Genomic DNA, 27,150 nt, shown 5'->3' with positions numbered 1-27,150 from the left:
AGCCGACTCATGTGCCAGCTATCACTTTCCCTGGAAACAAGGGGGCAGACAACACACTGGAGGTCAAGGCTGCAATCCAGCCAGAGAAATGGGCAAACGGGAACTTCATGGAGTGCCCCCAGAACAAATGTGGAGTCCTACACCTTCCCAGTTCAAGAGAGATGTAACAAACTGGAGTTTTTCCAGCAGAGGGACAGACACCATGATGGCCAGGGTATTGGGGGATACAGAGTGAGAGAAGAGCAGGAGAAAGCTTGTTGTCCTCAGCCTGGAGAGCAAGAAAGACTGAGTGGGGACTACACTGCTGCTTTCACCTACTTGATATGGGATCATTGAGAAAATGGAGACATAATCTTTTTCTTAGAAGCATAAGGAAAAAAAATAAATTGGTTTAGATATAAAGGAAAAAAAATCCCAGTGAGAGGGAAGCCTGGAACAGGGGCCCAGGGAAGCTGTGCCACCTCTGTCCATGCAGATATTCAAAACCTCATTAGATGGAGGCCTCGGCAACCTTATTTGTCTTGGATGCTTGAAGCGAATCCTGCTTTGAGCAGGGTGTTGGACCTCCAGGGATGTCTTCCAAGCCAAATGATTCTACAATCATTCAGTAGATTACTGAAATTGACATTACAAAGCATGGATTTTAATCTGAGAGCTCCAGGCAATCTTTCGGATGCCTTCAGCCTTTTAAATGCTTGCAGGGTAGACACTAGAGCCTGTGAGCTGATCTGCCATTCCCTGGGCAGAGTTGGAAGCAGAGGAGAACTGATGTGTGTGCAGGAGCCCATTATTATGGGCAGGAAATGACAGAAAAGCTAAATTTTGGGGTGATGCTGTTGCAGGTGTTCGTGGTATAGGAGGACACCATGCCCAAGGATCAACTGAGTGAATACCCTGCAAGGTGCTGAGGTATCAATAAGCCCTTACTACTTCCTTTCAGGCAGAAATAGGGGCATCTCTCTTGCTCACACCACCATAATCTGCTCAAGCTACTGGCCCTATGCATGGAGCCCTGGTACAGGATGACTGCACAGAGGTCACCTTCACCAATGCATCTCTTTCTTCTCCTCCATCGCTTATCTGAGACCTCAAACTCCCCCACTGGGGACTGTCAGACTTTTAAATGATTTATTCCTGTAATGGCAAAAGCCCTGCAGAGCCCAGCCCCGGCTCCTCAGCAGCTGCTGGCTGTCTGGGAGACCTCAGGTCACCAGAGGGTGCTGCTGGGGCCCTTGGAGAGCCAGCCTGGCAGACCGAAAGCAAAAATAAATAAAGGTGCTCTTCTGCATCCCCTCCCTTCCCTTCTCTGTGCAGTGACCTGTGTATTTTTAAAGAGGATGGCTTGTTCTCCTCCTCATCCCCACTCCTGGGAAGGCAGATCGTGCAAAATGGGCTTTGGGGACAAACTCAGGGAGAGGCTGCAAGGCTGAGTGGTTTGCAGAGGTGTGCATGGACAGGGCCTTCTGCCTCTCTGCAGGGGAGATGTGTCTTATGTGTGCCCATGCATGTGTGCACAAGCACATGTGTGCATGCATGCATGGATTCTGCCCGCACAAAATCTGTGCACACAAGCACACCCATGTGCTTGTGCAAAGAGTCTCTTAAAGCAAGTAAAAAACACTGCATTAATGTCACGGGGGGTGGCACAGGCACCTGACTGCACCTCTTGGTTTCCAGTGCCTCAGGCTGCTGTAGTGGCAGATTATCCTAGCAGGTTTCTGTGGCACCCTCGATTTTAGTGTTGCATGTTTCTTCGCTGGTTTCAGCCAAGTTAATCCTGGCTGTCACTTGAGTGCAGTTAATGATGTTCTCCTCAGAGATTTGCAATTGTGCATAAGTGGGCTAAAGTCCTTCCCTGCTGTCTTTGCACTGCTTTCAGAGACCTTCTGCTGGGCACGCGGGAGTCACCGAGTATTTTGCAAAGGAGTGACTGAAAATGAATTCTGCGGTCCTAAATGAGCTGCTTTATAATCCTTCTATCTGCCTCAGACTGTTTCAGATTAATACTACTTGCCAGTCACTCCCCCCCCCCCCCCTAAAGAGGGAACGTATTTTTAGCCTCTCAACAGATCTGACACAGTGGAGTTTCCTCTGCGTGTAATCCTACTGTCACCATTTCTAAGTATTAAAACAAACAAACAAACAAACAAACAAAAAATAATAGAAAACAACACCAAAAAAAAAAAAAAGGAAAAAAAAATAAGCTAAACAAAAAAGCAACCCCTCTTACTTCTCATTGTAGTCCAGGGCTTTGTATTTAAGATCGGTAGCTCGAACAGATAGTGCCTGTGCGTGGATACTTGTTTTGAATATTTGCAAGAGACAGCCCCAGATTGAAAAAAAAAAAAAAAAGAGAGAGACAGAAGAAGGAGGAGGATGAGAAGGATGAGGAGGAGAGGAGAGGAGAGGAGAGGAGAGGAGAGGAGAGGAGAGGAGAGGAGAGGAGAGGAGAGGAGAGGAGAGGAGAGGAGAGGAGAGGAGAGGAGAGGAGAGGAGAGGAGAGGAGAGGAGAGGAGAGGAGAGGAGAGGAGAGGAGAGGAGAGGAAATGGGAAGGGAAGGGAAGGGAAGGGAAGGGAAGGGAAGGGAAGGGAAGGGAAGGGAAGGGAAGGGAAGGGAAGGGAAGGGAAGGGAAGGGAAGGGAAGGGAAGGGAAGGGAAGGGAAGGGAAGGGAAGGGAAGGGAAGGGAAGGGAAGGGAAGGGAAGGGAAGGGAAGGGAAGGGAAGGGAAGGGAAGGGAAGGGAAGGGAAGGGAAGGGAAGGGAAGGGAGGTCGGTATAGTCACAGAAAGGCTCTTATTAAAGAACAGCTCCGCTCTGCCTCTCGTGCAGTGGAATCAATGGCTCTCTCCTGCCCAGGGTTTTAACGGGCTCTGTGCAGGCCAATTGTGGTTATATAATACCGGCTCTGAAGCAGATGCTGTCGTGTTCGGGCTGGGAGATTATAGCTGGAATGCACAACTAATGGAAGCTTTCTGACAAATGCAGCCTGCCCTGCCAGGCGGGGGATGGCAGCGGCTCAGCAGCCCCTGCCCTGCACCGCCGCATCCCGGGGCACCCGCACCCGGAGCTGGCTCGGGATCTTGGGACTGTTGCTCTTGGGCAGCCTTCACCCCTCCAAAAAAAAAAAAATAAAAAGCAGATGAAGAAAAATATCAGCAAAAAATACTCTCCTGGAGGTGTGCTGGAGGTTTATAACTGATGGACTGTAACAGTTGTCAGGCACGGGGCTGTTGTTCGGAGGAAGATGATATACTGCGTCCGGGCTGGTTAGTGTGTTCATGTGGTTGAATATCTGATCGAATATTTCTTCCTGCTCCTTTGTGATTCACCACATGTTTGGCGTATCAAGTGTCTCATTACCTTTTTCAGCGCCGTGACTTGGCCTTGTGGCATGCGCCGCGCAGTGCCACCACGAAAATGGAACGGGCCTTTATCGCGGGGAGCTGGGTACAGCCCCGAGACAGGGTTTAGCACTTCAGTATCAAAAGGCTATCTTAACAATCCCAAATCTGCTTTGACTCTGCTTCAGGCAGTCTCACGTGTTGGTCCTGCCCAGGCATGGCATGGCAGCCTGGCCGCAGGGCTGTGCTGTGACACTTCGGTGGCACCAGCTTCTGCGAGGCAGGTAGGAGATGGGAGGAAAAGAGAAGCAAAATCCTGAGCTGCCACTCACTACAGTCTTGCTCCAGTCCCAATCCTTGACTTTCTATGTTGTTGATACCAATCCTCAATGTCCCCAGATGTCCTGTGGTTTGACAGACACAGCGCTGCAGCCAGCTGCCTCCCAGCACATCCTTCCAAAACCCTGGATGGCTGCTTTGTATTAAGTGATGGATGGAAAAGAGCTGCTTCCGCGGATTCAACCCACTCCTTGCTGGTGCTTAAAGGTTGTTTTGCATCTGGATCCCATTGCAAAACTTATCCGGCTTGGTTACCAAATAAAACTCATCCAACATTGTCTGTTTTGACATCTGTGGCCACCTCTGGTGGCCTTTTACTACCTTTACAGAAGAAAAAGCCATACTGGAGATAGGATCCAGCTGGATCCTTTCCTTCCTGGAACCAAAAAATTATATGAAATAAAAAAATATATATAGTAAATAAATATATAATTTATATATAATTTACTATATATATATTTATGCAAATATAAACTATATCATTATATATATTATACATTATATATGATTGTATTATATTATTATATATCATATGTTATATATTATATATGATATAGATAACATATATATATATAAACTATATATAAACTATATATATATTTATACAATTATATATGTATATATATATAGTAAAGAAAAGAAATCAGCTGGACACCTTGTGCTCATCTTCATTTTGACATTTTCCAGCTTTACCTCTTCTGTTTTCTACTGTCTAGCAAAACATTTCTTTTTTGCTATGTCTGCCTGCATCTGAGGCTTACACCATGAAACATCCCGCCTGTCAATACAGAGCATTTGGGGAAACTCCCAACTCACTTCCTAAATCCCCACGGAAAAGGGATATTTCTGATGAAAAATAAACAACAAAGGGGGTTTGTGTGTGTCTGAAAATCTTGTGGGTGCCTTAACAGGTATTAACTTCTAATTAAGCAACTTTAGTTAATCATTTTCCTTCTGTTACGCCCCTCTGTGCACAAACCCTCCATCCATCCATTTGGCAGAAGGCAGGTAAAGCAGACAGGTACCTCAAGGGGTTAACCCACAACATAACCCTTTGGTTGCACTTCAGGATCTTCTCAGGCTACAGCCCAGTGATACCTGAGCTTGCTTTAAGCCTGCTGGCTGGCAGCAGTCTAGCTAAAACAGCACAGAGGTCAGCATAGGCTGCATCATTTACCCAAGAAAGATGATAAATCATTTTATCGAGGGCTCTGTGCTCATGTCTGTGGTTACATTGCCACCAGCACCTGAGCTGTGCAAAGTCCATCCTGCCAAGGCTTGTCTACATGATGCTGCGGCTCCCAGCGGTGGTGTTACCAGAAAAACATCCCGAGCTCCCACCACTGCCCAAACCACAAAGCCTCCCTTCCCTCAGTGAACAGCAGCTGCTTCTCTTCCCAGAAGTGACCACATTTCAGCGATGGCTGTTGCAATGGGAATGTTTTCTAGCCCATCAGAAACACATGGGCAGAGCGAGGGTTTATGTTTTTAAAGAAAGAGGGAGCCATTTATCCCTGGGTTGGTTTGTTTACAGGGAGCACAAGACTGAAAAGTCATGGATTTACTGTTTCAGAGCAATGCTGGTAGCTGAATTCAGCTACAAAATGTTCAGTCGGTTACTTATGGAAGAAGTGTTGAACTGCAGGGGGAAGAGCAGATATCCTTTTCATGAACCTAACCGTAGCAGAATTGTACTTGGTCCTCCACGGGTTTGGGTACACATGGTGATGCTGGCACCAGGCACCCCACGGCAGCTCTCCTGCTTTGTTGAGAAAGCAACAAGTAAAGGGACAGCAAGTCCTTATCGCACAGGCTCTGACAGTCCCACAGCCACAACAATATGCAGAGAGGCAATATGTCGCTGTATATTTAGAAGGAAGTTGTGGAGGAGATTATAACTGTGACCACTTCCACCAAAATCCTGTAGGACTGTGGTCATTTGCTTGGGCTACTCTGGGGAAAGCAAAGATGATAGAGAGGACAACAAATGTTGAGCAAAAAATGCTAAGCAAAATAGACTCCAGATAACAAATTTACATTGATGCTTCTCAACATGGTACCTCTTATCCCCTTTTTCATTTTTGGTTGTGTTTGGACATAGCTAAGTTGTTAACAGCACATAGAAATATTTTCAGTCATTTGAAGAGCTACTGAATGATCTTGATTCTTTACAGCATCAGCCACCTAGGGCAAAAAAAGGTTGTTTTTTTTTTTTTCATGGCCAGGGCTGGGTTTGATGTACGGAGCCTAGCAGAGGAGTGGGCTGGCTCTGGGCAGAGCTGGGGCAGCCACACCAGCACAGTGCCATGCTGCAGCAGCTCACAGCCACAGTCAGCCACGTAGGGATGCTCTCAGGTGCTACAAACACTCTGATGGGTAAGGGAGATTTCACCTCCAGGATATGGCACATCTTCAGGCTGGAGTGGTGCTAGAGAAAAATGATCTGTAACACTGAGGGTGGGGCCAGGGGCATCTTACACCAACTGGATGTCCAAGTCTGACCAAGGATGGAGAGGCTCTTAGGCTGAAACTTAATGAAACAGAAAGCAGATAAGGAAACAGTGTATTCAGAGAGAAAACTGGCAGAGTTAATATTTAAGCATGATATTTCTGTGTGATGTTTGCAGCCAAACCTACCCCTAATAAATATACATATAGTTTTGATTCAGTCAAAATGTTTAATGTTATGTGGATCAAAATGTTTGAATTTGGGACTTTGCTTGGCTAGTGAAATAAAAACATCTTCTGGCTGCATTTCCCCCACTGAAAGTCAGGGAAAGTCCTGGCAGAGCTCACGACTAAGCAGCGATGAGCTGATTACCTCCTTGCAGAGACCTGGGGGAGGGAAAGAGGAGAGGAGCAGCAGCATTTCCAGAGAGCACATCAGCATGGCTGCTAACATCCATGAGTGACATGGGACAGACTCCATCCACCCCGTGGCTAGGGGGCATCAGTTGTCTGCTCCTCGGAAGGCATCTGTCAAAGAAAGGGGGAATCCTTGACTTATTTTCCCCTCCCAGAGACCTGGGTCTTGCCGAGCGTGCAATCTGTACAAAGTCCAAGCGTCAGCAGAAAGCTAGCTCCTGGAGCTTGCCCACACTTTCTCACGGTGATTTGTGGCAGAAGATTACATTTGCTCTACATAAAAGCCTTTGCCTGTGCACGGCTGAATGATTACCCATTTTTAATGTGCTATGACAAGGACGGCTGGGTCTTGAACCTTTTGGCCCTGCTGCAAGATCACTTTTAGCCTGCAGTGTGGTTTGAGTTTTCCTGCTGAGTGTGGCAGGAGACATACCAAGATTTCTTAGATGCCTCTGTGCTCTGAAGAGAGGGACAGCTGCTGTTACGAGAGACGCCCAGAGCATCCTTTATGGATCAGCAGTAGTCATGCTGTGTGTGGGGGGAGGAGGAAAGCGAATTTACTGCTGAGTCAGATGCATTTGTCTCACTCCGGCCTTGGGTCCTGTGACAACATTGCCATCGCTGGTGAGATGAGTTGTCTCCACCACAGGGAGCCTCCTGTCTCCCTCTGTGACCCCCTGCAAACAAACAGGAAGAGATTTAGCAAGCAGGAAGCAAAGAGGACTGCAAACCACACTCATATCATAGACTGCCAGCTGCCTGGGGCAGTCTCCAGCCCAGCAGGTTGTCTCCCCAGGAGTGGGGACAGCAGTGCCCAGACCGTGTTTTGCATTCCTTGTGGTCATCTTTTTGCAAGCCAGCAGACATTCGAACTCCACCAACATTAGATTTTGTGGCGAGCTTGTAATGTAAGTGTAACTGAGCCCTTTTGTGGTTTTGGCTTCATTAATGTTGCACTCATTTTCAGCGGATAAAATAGCCTTCCTTCTCCATCCTCTGAAAACGAAGAGCTTGCTTTGGTTCTGAAAAATGTTTTCAGGAGCTCAGAATGGAGAAGTAGAGTCCTCTCTGAGTGAATCTCTCTCAGAAAATCCTTTTGCAGCTGTGTATTTCCACATACACATACTCAGACTTGCTTTTGGGTTTTTATTTTTTACAAGGTGATGAGATTGGTCAGTCTTGTGAAAAAAAAACATCAGACATCTATTCTTCAAAGCCCCCAGTTCCTAGGAGCTTGCAGGGAAAACTCTCAAACTAGAATATATCACACTTCTTGGTGACTCGGCAGATCAGAGAGGTGTTTCATCGGGACTGAACAGAGGAGCAGCCTGGCTGGGGATCTCCCTGGGTTACTCCCCTGGCAGGTAAGCCTTTTGTTGATGTGATTATTCCCATACCACTAAACAAGACATGGGCAGGCATAGACCTCAGTGGGGACACACCATCATCTGGACTCCAAAGCTGTCATCTTGCTCCTTGGGCACTTTTTGGTAGTGGAAGCAGCTCTGCTTGGGGGTTTCCCCAGATTATCCCTTGCCACTCACATTTAATCCCCCTATCTCCTCATATCTCTTCCCTTTTCTCATTGATTCTTTCCCATTATCAGCTGTTTGTCTTCTTTATTTTTCTCTTCCAGAAGCTGTTTTCCTTTTTGGGATGTCTTGAAGCTTTGCTAGAGGCTGGTCTAGCAGCCAGCCCTGAAGTTTGAACTGTGAAAGACCTCCAAGACACTTCTGATCTGGTAAATTTGCAACTCCCAAACATGTTATTCAGGACTCAGTCTGGCCAAGGACTGTTCCAGTTAAGCAGGTTGGAAGGTAAGACCCTGTTCAGAGGGATCAGAGTTTAGTCCTGCCATGCTATGTAGCCTCTAAGCTATAGAACCTCCTGAGGTCTAAGGTTAACACCACATTTTTATTGTGCTCACCTAATTTCTACACCCAAAGTAAAATATAATAATCGGAAATTAATGAGGTTTTTCAGGAGTAATTTATATCCCTACAAATGGGGAAATAAGCAGAAAACTGGCATTTGGAGACAGTGTAGAGAGTCTCAAGCATTTTGGAGGGGTAGGGGAGCAAAGCCTTTTTCATGCTGGGTGTGAGGCATTGCCTTGGGCAGAGTGCTTTAGCAAGTGCTGTAAGTGAAGGAACGTTGGAGTCATATTAAAGAGTCCACCTTCTCACAGCTCTTCTCAGTGACACAACACCCTTAAGAAAATCTGTGTCCTGCAGGCAGACCTGTCTGACCCCATTAGCTTGGGAGGGAGACGAGTGTTTGCAGTGGGAGCTCTCCTCCTCACTCTTTCAAAGACCAATACAATGGAGCAGCAAGGTGCAAACATCAGAGTGACTCACAGCAGGCTGAGCTGAAATAGAGATGATATCGAAGCATTAGTAACTGCATCTTTGCACCATGGCATTTAGAAAGTCAACTTTAATTATGGCAAAGCACAGCGGAAAGCAGACTTAGAGGATAAAGAAGCTGGTTGTGAGTGGACATCACTGGAAGTCTTCCTTCTTCGATAAAGGGAATTATTTGCTGAGTAGGCGATAACATCAAACTGACACCCCTGGAAAGAGAGCATCCCAATTTAGGATAACATCACGAGTATGTTTTGCTAGTCGCTATGAAGGTATTTACATGCATCTAATCCATGCAGTCAGCTGGTGTGAGAGTCAAAGCTCTCAAATTAGAGCTGGGTAAGGACCTTAAGCTTCAGGCTTCAGGGGTTTGGACACAACTCTGAGACCAGAACTGTCATACTTGCAACCATCAGCTACCTACACCAGGAAGGGAGAGGATTACAAAAACTCAGATCACTAATTATAAACATCACCAGATAAAAAGATTCCTACAAGATCAAGTTCTAATCTCTCTCTCTCTCTCTCTCTCTCTTTTTTTTTTTTTTTTTTTTTTTTTTTTTTTTCCCTCTGGAGAGCCCTCACTAATTTTATTTGGAGTTTCCTCCAAGACAAAGCCCTAAGGAGGATGTACCCAGGTTGCTTTCAGGGAGGTGATAATATGGTTTTGCTGCAAGTACCCTTTTGCTGCAAATTCCCAATCTGCATTGTGACACTGAACTGACTTCAGAGGTGTAAACCAGAGTCATCCCCACACCCCATGTCACATATAACTTTATAAAGCTCTACTACCCCTGTTAGATTTGGACAGGGGCCACATTTACTGCCTTCTGGAGACTGGGTAGCCCTTCACCTTCCCCTTGTCAATGCCCAGGAGTGTTTCTATGCCAAACACTCCAAGAATGTGAAGGCTGACTAATCTTCAGGCCGATCTTCCCACAGAGGCTGAGGTGTGAGGAGATCACAGCTGCTGGGTAGCAGGTTCATGCTCTGGCCCCTGAAGCTGTTAAGTCCTTGAGACCCTACCCAAAAATAAGCTCTGCAAGCGTTGTGGCTTATGGTTCCCAGCACATGCACACCACATATGAAATTCAGGACCTTCTCCTGGTGGTGGGCAAGAGCACGGGTGAATGGTGGGTGACAGATTGGGGCTTTATTCTTGATGGTCACACCTGACTCCTGAACACCCGTTTGGCTTCTTCTTGCACCATGTGTGCCTGTTTTTTCAAGGGACAATTTATCTTCAGATGTGCTAAGGCTCGCAACAGGGTCAGAAGCCCAGTTTCAACCTTCTGGTCAACCACTAAAAGCTTGCAGCAAAATGAAGAAGACCTTCCTCAAGTCTAGTAAGCCTCAGTCTGAGAGGAGTTAGGTGATTTCTCTGCTGGCCTTCGTTCACTTCTCAGTAGAGTTGAATCATTCATTTAGCCCTGCTCTATTGCCAATACTATTGCAAGGAGCTGCATTTTTGGCAGGCACACACTCCTGGATAAAGAAATTTCACCATGGTTTCAACAGCAACAAATTTAAGCTTTAAAAAAAATATAAAAATCATGTTTTTTCTTTCTTATCCTATACCAACATCCATCTTTTCATTGTGCCGTGTTCTTTGGAAAGGAGAGAAACCACGTGGCTTAAAATTGTGGATAAGGGCAGCAGCACTTTGGCTGAATATTACAGGGTTTCAGAGGGGTTTTCCTCTGATAATGAGCAGGAAGAGGAGTTGAATCCAAGTCCCAGACTCAACCTCGACTTTTAGAATTCAAATAATTAAAGTGGATCTTATCTTCTTTGCCCATATTTTCGTCTGCCTCACCTTTCTCTTTTGACCTACTGTATCTCAGGGCTGTGCTACGCTTTCTGGGAGGTGAATCCAACTGCAGGAGCACATCCAGACCACTGCCCTCTGTGCCTCCCTGCTGCCTGGACACAGGGGTGCCAGGTGAAGACAGTCAGGGCAGCCTTCTGGGCAGTGAAGCCCTGGGGCTGGAGAGCCTGCCCAGCTAAAGCCTGCAACATTTCTTAGGGGATGAATGAATACGGGAGCACCAGTTGTGCAGATAAGCAGTTATCTGTGCTGCACACACAGGGAGGTGTTCATTGTGGCATTGCGCACAACCCTGAGCTACATCACTGCTGAGTATTGAGTTGAGCATCTCCTATTTGAATGGATTTGTCCCAGTGTCATCACTGCTGGGATACCTCTTGGCTTACAGTCACCTATCCACTGCTCAATAGCTGCTCATACCAAAGCAAATCAAATCATCTGTGTACTCCCACCCTTAAACCTTTCTCATGCATTCTCAATTCCTCAAGTATTTGATGAGAAAATTCCCTTCACAGAAATCCAGCAAGGGAGAGAGGCACACAGGCTGATCTTATCCCTAAGATGCATCCTGCCATCTCCTCATCAAAATGTACAGTAGGTTCTGTCCTGAACATCTTCCCACTCCACAGTAAAGGCAATCTAAAAAAATTTTGAGGCACCAGAACTGACAATGTCTGATTTCCCATGCTTCTCACCATGGAGTTGATGGTTCCTGGTGGTTAAGCAAATGCAAATTAATTATTCCCCCTTCAGTTAAGGCAATTGTAAGATTTGTCATCTCTATTAAAATGTTTTGTCTTGCCTTGAGACCTGAACTCCTCACAACTTTCCCTAACCCCACAGTGGATATCTCCCCAGCTGCTTATTTTCACAAAACTTGCAGGAATTCACTTATCTTTGAGACTCCTCTCCTCCTCGGACATTGCCAAGACAAGCCATGCCCGCAGTTTCCTTCTAGTAGGACCTAGGCGGTCCTAAAATAAATAAATAAATACATAAAAATTCCTTTGGATACAATAAAGATGCAATCCACGATGTGACCAAGTCTACCAAGGGCTGGATTGCCCTATGTCACATTGGCATCCAAGACTCCAGGTTTATGTCCTCTGTGTGAATCTCCTCACTTGCACAGCTTGTCCCTGAGCTAAAAATGAAAATTATTTGCTTTATGCTTGGTCTGCAGGTTTGAGGAGATTAAAAATTAAGACTAATGTGAACAACTGGGACAGTTTGTTTGAAAAAAAAAAAAAAAAAAAGGTTGGAAACCTGGCTGCCCTAAGGGCAAGTGCTAAATTCCCCTAGGCTTTAGGATGACCGGGATTTCACAGAAAACACAGACTTTTTAAAACACAGGTATGCACTTCAAGTCACCTTTTGGCAGGGGAAAGGATTTTAACTCTTTGCAGGGCCACATTGCATGATTTTATCATAATTTCCTCAGTCTTTGCTGCTTTTGTCTTAAAGCCTCTTTGTGTGGGTGTGGGTGTTTTTGTTTGTTTCTAATATAGTTATTAAAGAAAATAAAATCTTGAAAACATGAGCACAGAATCGCAGCCTGGTGAGGCTGGCAGCACCTCAGGGTCCCTCAGGCCTAGCCCCTGCCCCAGCAGGGCCACCCAGAGCAGGGTGCCCAGGCCCATGGCCAGGTGGCTTTTGGAGCTCTCCAAGGAGGAGACCCCACAGCCTCTGGGCTGCCTGGGGGGTCAGGGGAAACCTCCTGGGCTCCAGGCTGGGCCCATGGACTCCTGCCCTGGCACTGGGCACCACTGAAAGGAGACGGGCTCTGGCCTTGTTACACCCTCCCTTCAGGTGTTTACAGATGTCAATAAAGCCTCACTGAGCCTCCTCCTCTCCAGGCTGCACCGTGCCAGCACTCAGTACAGCTAATTTCTAGGGCACAAAGCCCCCCTAAGGCCACAGGCTTGCACTGTCTGACAGCCCACCAACAAACAGGGTGACCACAGGGATCTAACCCTGGAAGCTGTCTCCAAAACTTTGCCGTGGCACGAGCACACAGCCCAGGAGCCGCTCAGAGGCTTGTCAGCTTGCTAAAATAGCTCGTGTGGAGGTGCTGACAAAACCAGGCCCATGCTGCGGTCCAACACCTCCAGCCCTCACGGGGTTATCGGTGACGTTTGACTCTGAAGCATTTTTTTGCTTGCTGCCAATAGCTATTCCCCTTGGCCTATTTGCTTTCACATGCTTTCCCTTTGACACGGGTGCTATTTCTTTGCAATATGTAAACACTCAGAAGGATTTCCATGTTTGTTCTTCACCCAGTGAGGCCCATCTTTCACAGCTAGCTGGCAGAACTGACATGCAGAAGCAGCCCTATTCATTTACAGTTTTGTGGGCATTTCTTTCTTTTTCTTTCTTTCTTTCTTTCTTTCTTTCTTTCTTTCTTTCTTTCTTTCTTTCTTTCTTTCTTTCTTTCTCTCTCTCTCTCTCTTTCTCTCTCTCTCTTTCTCTCTTTCTCTTTCTTTCTTTTTCTTTCCTTCTTTCTTTCTTTCTTTCTTTCTTTCTTTCTTTCTTTCTTTCTTTCTTTCTTTCTTTCTTTCTTTCTTTCTTTCTTTTTTTCTTTCTTCCTTTCTTTCTCTCTCTCTCTTTCTCTCTCTCTCTCTCTCTCTTTCTTTTCTTTGTTTCTCTCTTTTTCTTCCTCTTCACTTTTTTTTTTTTTTTTTTTTTTTTTTTTTTGACCATGCTGCTGTCTTTTTTTCTCTTGTGTTAAACCCAGTTCTGTTCTTGTCTCAGCACCCCAGCAAATAGGAGAAAGATTCATCTCTGTTGTCAGAAACACAACACTTGCTGTCATCCCACATGGGTGTCCTTTAATACCAGAACCCAGCTCAAGCTTCTCAGTGCACCACATTTCTTTTTACTTCTGCTCTTAATACAGCAGCTTTTGGTTACTACAAAAACTATGTCTAAACCTAAAGCAAGATGCTAATATGTGTGTGTGTGTATATATATATATATATAATTGCCTGAGTTTGCTTGCACTGCTTTTATTGTCTGTGCAAACATAGACTTATATCCAAAATGATCCTGGTACTTACGAGCTGATTTGCATCAGAAGTAGAAAGGAACTGAAACCACTGCAAAATCACAAGGTGAATCTGGGGATTGACGGGCCTGACTCTAACCTCAGAGGCTGCAGACAGGTTTGATTGACTAGGTTTGAGGATTTGTAAATTCAACACAATTTGATTTCAAAAAGCAAGCAAGCAAACAAAAAATCTCTGTAAAAACTGGCATTAACTGAGGAGCCAGTCCTCTTGGTTCCCTGCTAGGGCTGGAAAAAAACAAATCCTTTTGAAAAAAATAGTCAATATTTTTATGAAATTTCATCCTGAAATGGGAAATATCTAAACCTTTTAGAAATTTCTTCAAGTTCTGCATGAAAAGGAGGAGAGGCCCATAACCCAAAACAGCCCCAGCACGGTGATGGTAACACACACATAGGAGTTAGGCAATTCTGGTAAAAATGTAGGCACTGAAATCTTCACAGTAGGGATTATGACTAAATTTCCTTCCCATGGGAATTTTGCTGACAAATTCTAACAAAGAACATCCTTATTTAACCTGACACATCTCTGTAGAGAATTTTTTATTTCAATAAATGGTTCTTTCAAATCAAAAATACATTGCTGAAAAATTTTCAGCCAGATTTATTCCGTATACACGATTACTCAGAAGTCATATGATTACATGACACATTTTAGTAAATGCTAATTAAATATTAAAAAAAAGTCAGACTGCCCCAGGTTAATGTAAAAGTGATAATAATAAACTGTTTTTTTTTTTTTTTTTTTTTTTTTAACTAATTCAAAAGACTGATTGGAATTGTTCACTGTAGTTTAAACTGACTCAGTTTTCTTCTGTTTTAATGTGATTAGAAACCTTTCCCTGTTTAAATAGAAATCAGAGCACTGAAAAAGAGTAACTAAATTGGTGGAAGCCTATGTGGAGATAAGGCTGATTCAATCAATGCCGAGAAGAGTTAAGGGAAGAGCTCCAAGTGTGGTCATCCATCTCTTTCCAGGATTATGGCATGAATGATTGTTTAGTGAGAATTTTAACATACAACTAAAAAAAATAATAAAAACCAAAAGGCAAATCTGTATAATTACACTTGAAAGAGTAAGAAAATATATTATTTTTTCAGTTCTCTTAGTGGGATCTCATATTTTCAGTAAAACTCCTACTCCTCCAACTACCAGGAAAGAGGGGTTGAAATAACAATGCAAGGCTCATCCTATAAATTACTCTCTTTGAAGAAAAGCTTTTGAGTCTGCTTCAAATCCAGCTGAAGTACCCAGAAATTCTCCATCAATTTCAACAAGCTTTGACTCAAGCCTTTAATGCCCAGTAGTTAGCCTTACAATGCAAGATGAACTGGAGGGGATTTCATTGACTGGCCTTCTAACAAAAGTCACCAAAAAAAGGTGCTGAACAAAGCCAGAGAAATCACATAAATGTCGGTAAAATAACAAAAAAAAAATAATTGGCACAGGAAATATTTGTTATCTTTATTTATTTAATAAAGAAACATAATAAACTTGATTTTTTTTTCCAGGTACAAACAGCTTAATATGTCCTACGATATTGGCTGATATTTTCCTTACTTTTTTTTTTTTTTTTTTTTTTTTTTTTTTGTAGCTTGAATGATTCACATAGTAGACTTTATTGAACAAATCAACAATAAAAATGGTAGCACTCACCATGCTTATAGACAGTGTGGGCCAACTATTGAGTCAGTATCTTTAACTAAATCACTACTGCACTGGGAGGTCAAATCATTGCTGGATTTGGATCAGCATCTCCATTAATAAAGATCTGCAGCTGAGGATAGCTGAAGTTTTTGAGGGGAGTTCTGCATACCATACAAAGATACCATACTTTCTTTGGATGTTCAACAAAATTGAAAACCCGATGGAAAACCAACCTTCCAATTACAAAGCCTTTGAAAGTAATTTACAATTTTTTTTTTAGATAGTTGCACTGTAAACATCTATAGTTAAGATCCTCTTTTAGATATTTTTTTTTTTGAAATAACACTTTTTTTAACAGGTTTTGGGTAGAAAACACAATCAGTTGTATTGCATTAGTACTACAGGATCTCACAGCAAGGACAATAAAATCTTTAATGCAAGGGTGAAATGACCACAGAAAGAGCTCTTCTCTAATATAATCATTGACCAGCTAATCTTCCCCTTACATCCTATTCATCATTGGCCTCACACTTATTAAGAATATCAGTTGAATATATTAAGAAGGCAAGTTCTAATGTAAGTGGCAAATAATTAAAATATTTGTAAAACAGAGTGATCAACACAGCACAGCTGTGTGAAGGTTGTTTTATATATATATATTTATTTTTGTTTTGTTTTGTTTTGAACACTTTATATTGTATGATAAAAATCAGATAAGAAATGCTCCTTTTTCTAAGTATTTTTCCTTTTTTTTTTTTTTTTTTTTTTTTTATTCCGAAGCTTTAAAAGGAAAATAATTTTACCAGTCATCAGCCAATAAATGCTTTTTCAGCAAGTAATTCACTACTATTTCCTAATTAAACAGTTTCATTATAGGCAGCAGCTCGTTTCTAATGATCAATAAATCCCATTGAGAACAAAACATTTTAATCAGTAAGTTGTGTCCTCTGAGTGTCAGCCACTCTACAAACTCACAAGATACTTATATATGTATAGGTATAGGTATGTGTGTATATATATATATGCATATAAATATAAAAATCGCATACTCTTTCTGGGTGATATGTACAGTCAGAATAAGATTACAGCATAAATACACAGGGAATCTGTATAAAGTTTCTCTAATTTGAGAAGCCTTGAGCAATTTTCTTTTTTGGGAAATGGGGGTGGGGACTGGGGGGAGGGTAGTGAGGAGGGAGGAAAGAATAAAGAGTGTTTTCACTTTAAGGAACAAAGAGTAGTTCCCTTAAGTTAGAATCTAATTACATACAAGATTTAAAGGCAACAAAATCTCCAGAGGAACAGCCCTATGTTATACACCATAGACATGGGGTTAAAAGGGCAAGAGAGCATGATTATAATAATACTTATATAGTACATTTCACTCCCTTATAGCACTTTGCAACCAGAAAGTCTTACAACACCCCTGTGAGGTAGGTAAGTATTATTATCCCCATTTTACAGATGGGTAAACTGAGGCACAGATAGGTTCAATTATTTGCCTAAAAATCATGTAGTAAGAATCAGGAATAGACCCCAGGAATCCTGATGGCAAATCCTCTGAATTAACCAATAGACCACTCTCAAGTGAATGCCTGAGACACCTCTCAATGAATGGAGAGAATATATTAGCCCATATTTACACAGATACATAGTCATCCTTTTGACATGTTGTCTTTACATTTTTTTGACTTGTTTAGAGGACAGATAACAATGGCCATAGACAGACTTCACTGTAACATGTTGCTTTAATTCTTGTTGCCAACCAACCCCATGTGGATTTTGACACCTTTACAACCTGGGATGTAACTAAATGTCAATCACAATACACCTTAAATACATTCTTGGTATCTTTGCTTCTCCAAGGCGAAAAGCACAGTTACTCTTCCTTAAAGTGCAATGGCTCATTACAGAAATTTCAAGATTTTTCATGAAGTCCAACCAAACCCAAGTACAATCAGTCTGAAGGTGAAAAAGAAAGAACTCGTCTGCAATGACAGATTTCTCTCTACGTTCCATAAATACTTTCTCACATTCTATCAAGGCTGAAAGTTTAATAATAAATAATAATCTATGTATGCACGTAAAACCTCTAATACTTTCTACAGCCACACATCCACCTTCCACTCTGTTGTCATTTCTTTGGCCTGAAGCTGATTGATACATCAGCTGTAAATATTCCTTTGCGTGCAGGAACGAGGATATTTTTATTTTTTAGCAGATTGTTATTATTGGTTCTGCTATTTCTTGTCCTTCCCCAGTGCTCTAACTGTACTGTCTGATAAAATGAAGGATGGACACTGAGAAGACAGGTTTCTAAACATCAGAAGTTACATACAGATCCAGGGGCAATTCCCCTCCCACCTTCTTGATCACACCATTGCAGCTGTTCCTCATGACCCAATTGATGTTGTTATTATTAATAGTACTATTTTTTGGAGTAATATCGATGCTCAGAGTTTCCAATAAGGCTGCTTAGCTCAGTGTTCTTGGGAAAATGTAACCTATCCCACGCCCTTAACAGAAATTTTGCCGGCATAGATGGTGCCTTGGAGCACTACACACAATGTGATGCACTACTTCTATGGTGAGTTTGATTGCAGTATTCAAAGCAGATTCTTGAAACATACTAAAAAATTAGTGCTTTTATTAACAGTTTTACAAACAGAATCCATTACTGTCTAGTTTCCTGAAGGATAGAACAAGCCATTTCTCCTATTATTTTGACATCAATTCCTTCTCTGTTGTTGTTTTTGTTTGTTTGTTTTTGTTTGTTTTCTATTCTTGCTGATGAGCAGTTGCAAGTCCCAAAGGGAAGGGCTTAGTGTAATAAACAGTTAAAATGTCACTAATTTGATAGTTTTGCAACAACTTTCCTCTTCAAACGATGGGGATCCCACAAGTTCCTATTACCTTGACTCAGAGTTCATCATGAAGAGTGTAAGGATCATTAATCTCCACGGAAAAAGAGACTTTTTTTTTAAGTAAAAAAATATCAAATATAATAAATTTATGAAAGACCATTCACAACATATACAGTAAGTGTTACATTTTGCTACAGCAGCTGTGATATATTTTTTTTTTTACCTTTTTAGAATGCAAGGTCATACATTGCCATAAGTAAACACACTATTATGAGTAAGACCTTAAATGAATGTATACAGCCAGGCTTTATCTGTGGATAGATATACATTGTGTTTACTGTTTTACAGTTTAGCATATTTGTATTCACACCATTGATATAACAGCTATGACCCTGCCAAGATTCTTCCTGTGCATATATAAATATAAATATTGAGCCAAGTCAAAAAGAGCAGGGTCAAAGGTTATATGACTTATTAGACTCCTGTAGTTAAGGGTAAAAACTCCATTCTTTCTTTTGCAACTAATGTTTAATAAGAAGGCTGCTTCAATCGTGGTGTAGTTACAGCATTACATTCTGTAAACAATATTTTAAAGCATTCTAAACAAACATTTAAACAATTGATTCTTTATCCCTGTCCGGCGAGAGCAGACAATCTATAGCCTCGTCGCTTTTGCTCGAGTCTGTCAGCTTCAGCTGAAGATTATCACTTGTCCCTCTGGTGACGCTGTCGTAGGATGGAGGGAAGGACGTGGAGGACAGCGTTTCTGATTTGTCTATTGGCCTGCCGTAGTTTTCATTCATCATGAATGCAATGAGACCCTCCTTCTCGGGTGCATCGTCCTCAAGGATGCTGCCGTCAAAAGTTCTGTGCCGGTACAAGTAAGACGCCTGCTTCATGGAGCGCCGAAACAAATGTCTCCTGTAGGCCCGCTGGATGACAATGGCGGAGACCTCTTCTTGTTTCCGTCTGAGAGTTGTTGTTATTGGTTCGTAAGAGATCTTAGACGGATTCGCCGCCATGAACTTTTCTTCCATTTGTATTTTAAGGGCATCCATTTCTCCAGATTCTCCTAGCACCCTTTTTGTAAAAGCAAACAAAATATCCAAGCAATGGATCCTGTCTCCACTGACCATGGGCAGGTCCATTGCGATGAGTTTGATTTTGTTTGGTTTCGCTATGCGCAAAGGTTCTGACAGTGCATCTGCAAAGTCTGAAAGTGCAGAATACTCAATAAACTGAGTGGCTTCAGGGTCAAACTTCTCCCAGATTTCATAGAACATATCAAAATCATCCTCACTTAGAGGCTCTGTACTTTCCTCAGTGGCTACACTGAAGTTCTCTAAAATAATGGCTATATACATGTTTACAACAATGAGAAATGATATAATGATATAAGTAACAAAGAATAAAATCCCTACGGCAGGACTTCCGCAGTCTCCCTTTGAACCATTTGCATTTGGAAGGTTTGGGTCACAATATGGTGGTCCGGTGTTCAAAATAGGATTGAGAAGACCATCCCAACCAGCAGATGTTGTGATTTGGAAGAGACAGAGCATGCTGTTAGCAAAGGTTTGGAAGTTGAACATGTCATCAATCCCATATTCCTTCTTAACATAGGCAAAATTAGCCATGCCAAAAATGGCATAAATGAACATGACCAGAAACAGCAAGAGGCCGATGTTGAACAGAGCAGGTAAGGACATCATTAAGGCAAAAAGGAGAGTTCGAATTCCTTTGGCTCCCCGGATGAGTCTCAGGATCCGGCCAATTCGAGCCAAGCGAATGACTCTGAAGAGTGTAGGAGAGAAAAAATATTTCTGAATGATGTCAGAAAGTACGGTGCCTTAAAAAGAAAAGACAAACAGCGAGTTAGTACCTTGGAAATAATCCCTGATTCCCTTTAGAGAAATCAATGAGGATTATGGACAAAATCAATGAAAAGTTCCACAAACGGGAAGACCCAAGATAAAGAGAATGGCATTGTCATTAGCATTTTCGTGCCCATTTAATCCATGCAAATTTTATTGAGACTATGAGCAAAGGTGTTGATGGTAGGCACAGTTTATTAAGGGAAAACTCATTTATTGGGACTGAAAAACCAGGATCAGTTCAGACAGGACACAGATATATGCAGCTTTTGATCATGACCCACCTGAGCCATTTATCTGGAGTGCAGCTGGTCAGAATTTTTCTGATTTGAAAATATTTCTCTTTGTGAAGTGTTAGCAAGTCAGCATTGTGTGCTGAGTCTATTTTTATGAACTATCAACAAAATGGTGCAAGTTCCTACTGGAAATCAGCTTGGTTGCTTGCTTATTATTTTTTCCACTTTTCTAAATGACTGGTAAGCTTGCATCCCTGTGGCTAAACTCTCTTCCCTGCAGAAATAGAGCAGCTTTGTCCAGATTGTCCAATGCCAACAGTCTCCAGACACGGGGAGCCATGTCCAGCCCATGTCTCCTCACTTCCATGCTGGCAGGGGCTCTGTCAGATAGCCCAAGTCCACTCTGTATCTGAAACCACATATTTGATTGTGGGACAGTGCTATGGCCAATCTGACAGCTCTGGTTAACTGGCTGCTATGGACAGGTCCACAGCATCAAGGCTCTGATGACAGCTGTATGCCCGTGATGTTTCCTGGTGACCCAAATCTCTGAAATCTGAGCGGGCTTCACTGATAAAATGCCCCCAAAATGCAGGCTGATCTCTGGGCACTGGGGATCTCTTACATTGAGACTTTGCAGGCTTCTTGGTCCACCAGAGGGTTTAGAGCAACAGGAGCATCAGTCAATGAGGAGATGGTTCTCTTTTCTTAACACGACACCCTACATTCACCTACACAGGGCTAACTGCCAGACTCACTGCACCTGCCCACAGCTGACCTGAAGAACTTTTTCATGCTGGTGTACTAAAAAGTAAATAACAAAAAAATAGCAATTCACATGTGCGCTTTTCATGTGGCTTTTTCACTTCTCTGTCTTAGGCTGTTATCCAGAACACAGGTTAAGTGTATGGAGCCAAACCATCTTTTATGGTCATGTACATTGGAATCAGTACTAGGGTGTGATAGGATATTTGTTATCATCATCACTACCGTCAGAGTTTTGGCACCCAACAGATTTGGTTGTCTAATACATCCCATCATTTCCATGATCACACAAATTTTACAGTGTTACATTGCATTATTTAAATATTAAAAATTGCTTTGGATCCAGTTCTCTGAATGCACTTTATCACACGAAGCCTTCCACTCTGTCTAATTAAGTTTATGTCGGTCTTTTTAACTTTGGAGTTTGGGTGAAAATGCTTCCCTGCCATCCAGAATCACCTACCTACGATAGACAGAATCACGACGACAAAGTCAAAGATGTTCCAGCCATTGGTGAAGTAGTAGTGCCGCAGAGCCAGCATTTTGATGATGCACTCCCCGGTGAAAATGGCAACAAAAAGCATGTTGATTTTGTGGAGGATGTTCACTTTTTCTTGACTTTGATCATCCGTTTCCACCATCATGGTAACCATGTTAAGGCAGATGAGAATCATGATGGAGACATCAAAGGCTTGTTTTGAGACGACATCAAAAATAAAACCTTGGTATTTGTTCTGGAGGAAAGGAGAGGATTGTTAGGAAATCCGAACTGTGTCAAAATGATGACATGATTGTCTCCTGATTCATCAGGAAGTAGAGGAAAATAAACTACATACTGTTTCTGATTAAAATTTCAGAAACAAGAAGATGATGATGGATAGTTGGATGATAGGGTTTTCAAACTCATTTACTCATTACAAACTACTGGAAAAAGACATTGGACTGGGGCCGTGAATTCATTCATTGCAGACACATGGCCACTGGCATGGCTGCGTATGTAAATTGGACTGTTAATCAATATGGCAGAACAGTGGGAATTTTATACTACACCGTTCCCTGGCTTGCAAATACTGGCCAAAATCAAAATATGTAAATACAGAGTGGTTTTCGTCTGGGAACTATCACCTTTTCTGTGATGGGAAATTGAATTACATTTATTCTATTAAATAAATCTCCATCTATTACACATCGTTCAACTGAATTATGTCATTCTTACCAGTGGCCTTGGGATTGGCTTTTGAGGTTTCTTAGATCCTAGCTTTTTCATTGCGTTGTAATACTTTTTCTGTTCTTCTGTCATAAAGATGTCTTGGCCACCTAAGTATAGGGTGAAAACAAAGTTGTTACTTTTGATGAAAAGAACTGTCTCCATTCAAAGTCCAGGGCTCCTGGACTTCTCTTTTCTTATTTATCTTTTCATGCAGCTTTCATCAAATATCTAACAAGGGTCTGAGAAGACGTAGTGCTGGGAGCTGCTTATTGCATGGAAGTGAAGGGCAGGAGACAGAGCAGTGCAGACCATCAGGGGGAAGCAAGACTCAGTGTTAGATCCTGTTTGCACTGGAAATAAGTGTAGGGACAGAGGGAAAAATATAAGAACTTTATCCCTTTGTTTAAAGCCTACAAAGCAGTCAGAAACACAGCTCTTGGGCCAGCCTGCTGCACGCCTGAGCATGCAGTATTTGCACCAGACCTCCTAACTGCCTGGAGATGCTTCACTGCTTTCTGCAGGGAGCAGAATTCCCGTCAGTATTTTCAGAACACTCGTCCTATAAGGAGATTAAGGACTGCTACAACTGTGCTTTTGTAAAAGTCCTGCAGGGTGGTTGTGTTAACGTTAATCTCAAGGCTAACGTGGCAAAGCTGCTGCTTGTAAATCTATCCCTTGCCCTGGTCTCTGCAGTGCCTGCAAGGTGATGTGCAGCATATGCAACTACTTATCTTTTTCTTCTGCTGGTTAAAATTGTCTATGATGACACCAATGAAGAGGTTCAGTGTGAAGAAAGACCCAAAGATGATGAAAATCACGAAGTACAGGTACATGTACAAATTACATTCCCATTCAGGCTGCTCCTCACACTGCAAAAGGAAAAGGGAAAACACAAAAATGACACGAGATCTGTACAGATCAAAATATTAATGCAGTTCAAAGAAAGCTGTCCGTCAGCAGCAAAGATTATGAAAGAAGAAAAACAGTGTAACTGCCACTAGCAGAGTCAGCACTCCACGGTCTCTGCTGAAGTTTACTACTGGTATCTGAAATGCCACGGTCAATTCAGCTACATTTCATAATACTGTCACAGCGATCACACTGCTTCAAAAAGTGCAACTTCAGAATAAATCCTATTAAATGTTCTCAGTCTGAACCCAGAAGGGGAAAAGAATCAGTCTTCTGCTTATCCCTAATTTTGTACAAAGTAATAGTACTTTGAAAAAAAACACAAAAGTATGATCGCAGTATGATTAAATGTTACTGAAAAATCACTGCACTGAGAATAAAGGTATTTAGAAGTACAATCCTTCTTTTATGATGAGTAGAAATGAACCATCAGATGGCTGCTGTAGAATGGTTAGTGCCTTCTTAATAGAGACCTCAGTATGCAAAGCATTTTGATAGCAATATCCGCATCAGAAAGAACTTTTCTAAGGAAGAAATGGTACCCAAAAAACCTATGGCACAAACCTGGAGTCACAAATCTCTGGAGTTCTGGGCTTTCAACAGCTTATCTAGCTCAGGTGGAACAGAGAAAGGAACAAACCAGCCTCTTTCAAAAAAGCCTGCTGGCAACAGGGGTGGTGCTGGCTTTCCAGATTCTCATCTGCTGCTTGTGTGGGCATATGCTTTTTTGGGGGAGGGTGCAAGAGCTGCAATGCCAGGGTTTGACTCTTACTGCTATCAGTTTTTGCTCCCTTAGTGTCAGTATCTTTGAAAACTTGCAGTAGGTAATGCCTTCAACCAGCAGCAAAGGTACCAGAGATCTTGCTGAAGGACTGAGTGATGTGTTCTGATAGCCTCAAACCACGTGTAGTGCATTTATAGCAAAAATGCTTGGCGTTGCCCTACCAGCTTCAGGTATCTGACTGAAATATTTGTATTAGAAGCTCACTTTTCCCTAAGTGCCATATTTTCCCATGTGTAACCCTCATGTTTCATTCAGTAGCAAGGAGGATGCACATGTACATGTGGAAGAATAAATCAATACCACAAGCTGTGCTATCACAGAATCATAGAATCACAGAGTGGTTTGGGTTGGAAGGGATCATAAAGGTCTTCTAGTTCCAGACCCCCTGCCATGGGCACCTCCCACCAAACCAGGTAGTTCTCTGTCTCACTGATGGCACGAGGATTTTCCACCATTTGTCCTTGCATTCAGGGCTCAACTCCCTGTTACTCAATTTAGCCTATCAAAATCTCATTCATACCCAGTAGCTACCTCAAAAATTAACAGTAAGAGTAATCTTGTGTCTTTAAAATTACTTAAAAAAAAAAAAGGAAAGAGACATCTCCTTCTATTCAAGAAAACCAAAAACAAACAAACAAACAAACAAAAAAAACCCAAACAACAACAAAACACGCACACACACACACAAAACAAAAACAAAAACAAACTTTTAAATAAGTTCCAGTAATCAAAAATTAGATCCATGAAAAATATGGCTATCAGTGGTAAGAGCAGCAGAAACACAGAAGACAATTTAGGTTTTTGGTAGACTCAGTCTCACTCTGGAGGTGTCACTCTGTGCTGGGAGTTTTGCAGTACAAATAGATAAATTGGTTATATAGAATTGAGGGCTGCACTTGATTTAATCTCAGGGTCATGCACAAGCTGCAAAAAAATGAAGGTCTGTAATGGTCTCAAGCAAAGTAAGACAGGGACTGGCAACCTGCATGTATTTTTGTTGTTGTTGCTAAACATCATGAATGCTGCAACTGTCAATGGAAAAGGAAATAATTCCTTTCCTTGCAGTGACCTACCTCTCGTGAATCCACAGCTGCATACATAATATCCATCCAGCCTTTAAATGTGGCCTGAAAAGAAACCACAAAATACATAATTAAGCATATTAAATAAGCCTATCTTGAAATGATATCATCACTGTGATGACTTTCCAAAATACAGTGTAGAGCATGTTCTTCACAACTAATCAATTGTTTCTCCTTTAAAGCAACGTGTACCCATGGGTTTATGTTCATTTAGTCATTTAAAACCCATAATGGTTTTATCCTGGAGACTTTCATGTTGTTTTCTGATTTTCTGCAATTGCAGGGATATAACAGAAGCTTTTAATAGAAATTGAAAACATGGCAATTAAATCTTGTGAAGTTTGAATAGGAACTTCTTTTGACCAGGGGAGATGGAGCCCATCTGTAATGCTCGCTCAGGCTGACAGCACTGAATATGCTTCAGGGTCCCATAGAAGCTTGGATCCTGACCTCCTCTAAAACAGGAGAAATCAAGGCAATGTCAAAGCTGGGGAGCTGCACAGATCGCAGCTGACTTGAAAGGAGCAAAGGCAGACAGCACCTGCTGTGAGACTGGCCAAGGAAACTCAGCCTGCTTTACTATTCGGATTTGCCTCTTTATTTTTTTCTCTTTTAAATCAGTGTTTCTAATTATTTTTTAAAGTGTTTTAAAAAAGGAGAGACTCCAAAGGAATTGGTGTCTATTACTAGAGCCTGCAGAGAAAATGAAGAAAGGACAGTGCTATCAGCTCCTAGAAGAAACACAAAGAAGTGATTTTTGCTGTTCTGTAGCAAAAGCCTGAAGCCTGACTCTGCTCTCACTATATGCCTCTCATTAGACATGGTCTGGTACCAAACATGCATGGCATTAGGTCCTGCTCTGGCCTAAGCCACATTACCTTCATAATAGTCTGCTGGGGATGTTTCTCATTTGACTTCTGACCCACTTAGTCTTACCCTGGATTTAAAATCAGTGAGTAGATAATGAGGCATTTTTAGATGCATTGATTTAATCGGATTTACACTAGCATGCATGAAAGACCCATGCCCAATATATTTTTTTAATCCTACTGACAACTAGGTTGAATTTTCTCTGTGTTGTGTAGGCATGCAAGTCCAGATAATGCTAATGGGAATTTGGCCAGGGATTCCCAGGAGAAAACCAGGCATTTATGTTGAGCTGGGTACATCCAGTGGTTTTAGAAATGCTCCATTATATACTTTCTGTTATTAAATTAGCCCTGCTGCCATTCGGTTTTCCTCTGAACACTACTAAGCCAAAGGAAAATGTTGTACCAGAGGTCAACCATATTTATTTCTCATGGATGTGTATACAAAATAATGTTTGAAAAAGTGTATTTTTTTTTTCCATCTACTGAGCAAAAGAAAGTAACCCACCATATCAGAACCCTTTGGAAAATCTATGCCATGGTATACTGTATTAGAAAACAATTCAGACATAAAGTGTGTACAAGAATGATCAGTAGTTTTATCGAAACAACTAATTATTTAAACCGGTCACATTAGCTCTTCTAATATTTTCCTTTTTTTGCTGTTCTCTTTCTAATCTGCTGAAAGATTTACTGGTGTCATCACAGCCACTTGCAGCTCCCAGCTCAAAGTGCTGTTCAGGAAGGTTGGACAGGATGAAACAAGAAACCCTTCTGCCTGTGTCACACAATGATATGATCTTAGCCTGTACTTTTCTCCCACTTGGGAGGAAATCTTTCCTCTGGAGTAGCTATTTTACCTCTCAATGTGTACCACAGAAGCAAGAGACTCTACTGCAAGACAGTGGTTTGTAGTGATAACAGATGATGAAGTGTTCTGATGAAAATAAATACTAAGAGAATGAAGAACTGTGATTTTCTGCTTTTCCCAGTTGTCCAGAAGGAGGGGAATTAAAAATCCACCAGGCTTCTGGAAAGCTTCCCTAGACACTTCATCTGCAGAGAGTAAGAGATACTGAGAATGAAAGAAATATAACACTGGGGAAAGAAATT

At 42.1% G+C, this 27,150-nt stretch overlaps 1 protein-coding gene across 5 annotated transcripts in view; it reads right to left on the bottom strand.

Annotated features, from left to right (window-relative positions):
* Positions 1 to 16,193: 16,193 nt before the first annotated feature.
* Positions 16,194 to 27,150, bottom strand: part of LOC311432690 (sodium channel protein type 5 subunit alpha-like) — a 206,930-nt gene continuing 195,973 nt past the window's right edge. For all 5 annotated transcript variants that reach the window (XM_084511137.1, XM_084511136.1, XM_084511135.1 and 2 more), the window contains exons 24-28: positions 25,160 to 25,213; positions 23,121 to 23,262; positions 22,400 to 22,500; positions 21,647 to 21,917; positions 16,194 to 20,157 (exon numbers count right to left, since the gene is read on the bottom strand). In XM_084511137.1, the coding sequence (XP_084367263.1) occupies positions 18,923 to 20,157; positions 21,647 to 21,917; positions 22,400 to 22,500; positions 23,121 to 23,262; positions 25,160 to 25,213 (1,803 nt within the window). In that variant the 3' untranslated portion in view covers positions 16,194 to 18,922. The remainder of the gene's footprint in view (positions 20,158 to 21,646; positions 21,918 to 22,399; positions 22,501 to 23,120; positions 23,263 to 25,159; positions 25,214 to 27,150) is intronic.

The sequence above is a fragment of the Aythya ferina genome (assembly GCF_964211825.1).
Source record: "Aythya ferina genome assembly, chromosome: 2".
Taxonomy (NCBI): domain Eukaryota; kingdom Metazoa; phylum Chordata; class Aves; order Anseriformes; family Anatidae; genus Aythya; species Aythya ferina.
The sequence above is the reverse complement of the archived record's forward strand: the minus strand, read 5'-3'. Positions and strand labels throughout refer to the sequence as shown.